This window comes from Wasmannia auropunctata, unplaced genomic scaffold (genome assembly GCF_000956235.1).
Source record: "Wasmannia auropunctata unplaced genomic scaffold, wasmannia.A_1.0 LD335730.1, whole genome shotgun sequence".
Classification (NCBI taxonomy): Eukaryota; Metazoa; Arthropoda; class Insecta; order Hymenoptera; family Formicidae; genus Wasmannia; species Wasmannia auropunctata.
The window spans coordinates 24,328-28,199 of NW_012027160.1; the positions used below are offsets into that span (position 1 = coordinate 24,328).

Here is a 3,872-nt window from a genome sequence, read left to right on the forward strand (position 1 = left end):
TAATTGTTAAGTAGAGCGTAGCGTAATGTAGAGAAAAAAGGTACGCAGGTTACAGCTATTTTAATCGTGCATACAATACACAGAGAGAAAGATAGCTGAGCAAGTATCACGTCGATGGCAGACGCTGTAACCAAGCGGAAGTACTTCCAAGCATGGTCGGGTTTTGTGCATCAGCACTAAATTAATTAACATGTTCTTGTCAAGACATTTGGTTTACGAATATTAGATGCATACGTTACTCAGTCGTACGAAATTCTATTTGAATATTTGTACTGTTTGAGCTTTTCCCGATTTTGTTAAGATTTCTAAATTCTTCAGATTATTCACATTAAAATTTGATATTTTTTTCCTTATAGGAAATTAATAAAATAATTTTTAAGACAACTATCTATATACCTACTATAACTAGATTTACATTCAATTTCATTATTATATATATTATTGTATTAATTTGAAATCGTTATTTTTTATTTAATTTCTTAGAATCGAATAAAAAGGGCTTGACATACACAATCTGAAATCAAGTTACAGATAAACAAGAATTAGTAGGTATATGACATCGGATTATATGACAGCTATCTAAATAAAATCCGCTTAATATCATATTTGTGAGATCGTTGGTTATAAGAAAATATGTTTGTTACTCTGTCATAAGAAATTTCCAAGTATTTTAAATTTAATTTGTGGAGAGTAAAGAAATAGAATTGATGATTAAGAATGCTGGATACTTAGTTTCGTGAGAATAGCTTGTCAAGCAAAAGATCAGGATTTCTATTTCCGGAACACATTCGGATAAACTTACGGTTTGGTAGATGTCGGTTTACATGTCAGTTTAAATGATATTTAATTTAAATTATCCAAACAAGACTATAAAATCACTTTTTTAAATTCTACTTCAAAACTCTTATTTATTATACAAATGATTATAACACAAAAATTTTATATTAATTGTTTAATATAAAAACTATGTTTAATTTATTTACATCGATTAACTGCGTAGTATAAAAATAATTAAGTAATTAAAATTATCTGGATGAATATAAAATCATTTTAATTACACTTCAAAAATAAAAGTGTAAATTCAATTCTTCATATAAAATACATACAATTCATAAGGAATTTATTTAAGAAATATAACGTACATTTTAATATTATTTTAACCAAAACGATTTTGCAAATATGACACAAGTAAATAGAATGTCATATAATCGATGTGCTAATCTCTGTTTATCTGTAGTATGACTTTGAAAAATCATGAATTGTTGGTTAAATTCATACGAGTTACTAACACACGTATGTACTAGGAATTTAAATGAGAAAATATTTCTGCATTGTTCCTTGAAGGGTAGAAACATTCAAATAATAAAGCAATAAATAAATTCCGCTGATGAAAGGGTACTTTATAGTTAAACATAGTAATACTTATACTTGCTACATTTGAGAGTACATGTATGATTATGAGAATATTTGAGAATGATTCTCAGCCCTGCGATTACCTCAGTCTTGCACAGACAATTTATCGTTAAAGTAAAATGAAACAAGATTCTGTCGTACTCACCTAAACCCATATCTCGGAATATCTCCTTTGGCGCGATCTCGATTTCTTGTTTGTTCTTGCCGACCGGGCGAGAGACGTGATCTGCTTCTTTCGGTTTTGATATTTCGCGCCGTTTAATACTTTCGTGCTTCGAATCGGCGGTCTGCTGCGGCAGCAGAGGTGATGGCTTGGTGATCTCCGCGGCTAAGAAGTCACTCGATATTTCGTACACGTCCTGGTGTGCCTTCTCCAAAAGCTGCGCCTCCTTGGGTAATGGAGGCAGCGGTTTCGTCGGCGGCTCGAATACCCTCGCTTGTTCCCGCTTCAGATCTGTTCTCTCCACCATGTTCCATGAGTCATCATCCGTAATATTCTTAATCTTGTCCTCCCTCGATGATTCCCTGTCATCTCCGAGGAAGTCTATGAGTGGTGATTTCTCCGGCGCCGGCAGCATCGACGATCTTACGTTATGCATGAAATCCTCGTCGATATTGGCGCTGTCGGGCGGAGTGACATCGCGCTCATATTGTTTCCCGTAATCGGTAAACAATGTATCCTCGCGTTCCTCAAATGGTTGAACCTTGCTGTCAATAGCTTTCATTGACGCCAACAGAAGGTCGTTATCAGAATCTTGGATGGTCGAGGTCGGTAACAACGGCGGCTGGAGATGTATCTCTTCCTGCACGTTGTTGTCGTTGTCATCGTCGTCGTCGTCGTCGTCGTCATCATGAAATTGATGGCGGTAGGCCCGCTCGGTCTCAACGAATGCCATGCTGGCCAGCTTGGGATCGACCGGGTCCAGCGGCTGCTGAAACGGATCCGACGACTGCGCCATGGCTGCGCACTTGTCGAAGTCCGCGGAAGGCGGCGGTGTCGCCGGCACGGGTTTTGCTTCGGCGTCAAGAAGCGCGCTGGGCAATACGGAGTTTAGCGGCTGAAAGGAGTCACCGATATGCAGTAGATCATCGACACGTGGCGCGTCAATCGGCCGCGGGAGCGGTTGTTGTTGATGCTGCTGCTGATGCTGCTCCGAATGGTCATCCGGAGAGCCGTCGTGACCGAGATGCTCAAAGTCGTCAACGGAATCATGATCCCTCTTGAGAAGGACGTCGTTAACGGCATCCTGGATTCGCGAGTCCATCTTCGGTTTACGGAATGACAGCGATTCGTGCGCTTGGAAATTAACGATGACTCACCGGATCTGCGCGAATTGGCCGATAGCCGTTAGAGCTTCGATCCCCGCACGATGTCGGTTGCGCGGAATATTGCGCGACGCTCCCTACTCTCATAAAAGTCAGGTACGAGGAGCGGCGCTACTCCCACCTGCCACCGCTGTCGTTGGTGCCGTCGTGACTCCTCAGTGGGGCACATCCGACGTCCTTGCTGCCCTGACTCACCACCGCCTTCGGTCGGGTATTTCGCGCCTCGCTTATGGCCTCTTTTTCTCACTTCACGAGAGATGCGCGAGCACCCAGAAGTACTAACTACTTGTCATATGTCGTCGTCGTTGACCAGCTGACGGAGAACAAAGACACAAGGGACGTAACTAGGAAGCGCGATGGGACAAAAACACTAGCAGGGTGGAAAACTGAAAATGTTCGACCGCGAACTGTACGATGCGCGAAACGGTAAAGTCGAAATACTAGTATTCCGGTTGTATTCGATGCGATCGACGTAGACGGGTAGATTTGGCCGTCATGAGATGTACTCCCCTCATGAAGGGGTTGCCCTCTCCCGTTGCTCCGAGTAACGTGAACCAATCGCGCGATCTCTACCATCCCCACCACCGTCCGGTACGCTGAAGTGAGCGGCAACCGTTGCGCCCGTTGCGTCCGATTATGACCATTCGCTTCGCTGACTAAACGGCAGGTCGGTGTGTTATGATCGGTGACTTAGATACTCGAATTCAGAGAATTCTTTTTTGGAGTTGGTTGCAAGTAGAAGATGAGAATCTCCAATAATCGTAAAATAAACAGAAAAAACGGAGCAAATTTATCTAGGCCAGAGCATCATGAACCCGGATGTTCTTTCACAGATTTTTTAGCCAATTTTGAAATCGATTTTCTCTTAGCAAAGATGTCCCAGAAAAATCACAATTGATAACAATTTTCGAATTTTGTGTTATATACTGTGATAACTCCGATTTTAATTCTATAAGATCTTTTGAAATTAATTGTGTGAACAATATTAGTTTATTATTCATTTTGTTTCTCCAAATTCGCGAAATATCTCCTTTCAATTATTTTTAAATTAAAAATTATTAATATTTATATTTTTGCTATAAAAATTGACTCCAAGCCCAAATTGACCAAAGAATTTTTCATTATAATGATAT

General features: G+C 40.5%; 1 protein-coding gene across 1 annotated transcript; it reads right to left on the reverse strand.

Annotated features, from left to right (window-relative positions):
* Nucleotides 1–1,151: 1,151 nt before the first annotated feature.
* On the reverse strand, nucleotides 1,152–3,022 carry LOC105456283. The gene has a single exon (XM_011700227.1). The coding sequence runs from the start codon at nucleotides 2,676–2,678 to the stop codon at nucleotides 1,407–1,409; it is 1,272 nt and encodes a 423-aa protein (XP_011698529.1). The 5' UTR covers nucleotides 2,679–3,022; the 3' UTR covers nucleotides 1,152–1,406.
* Nucleotides 3,023–3,872: the final 850 nt, after the last annotated feature.

Excerpts from the sequence above, each read along its gene's own strand:
- LOC105456283 (XM_011700227.1), bottom strand. The coding sequence starts at position 2,678 with ATGGACTCGCGAATCCAGGATGCCGTTAACGACGTCCTTCTCAAGAGG.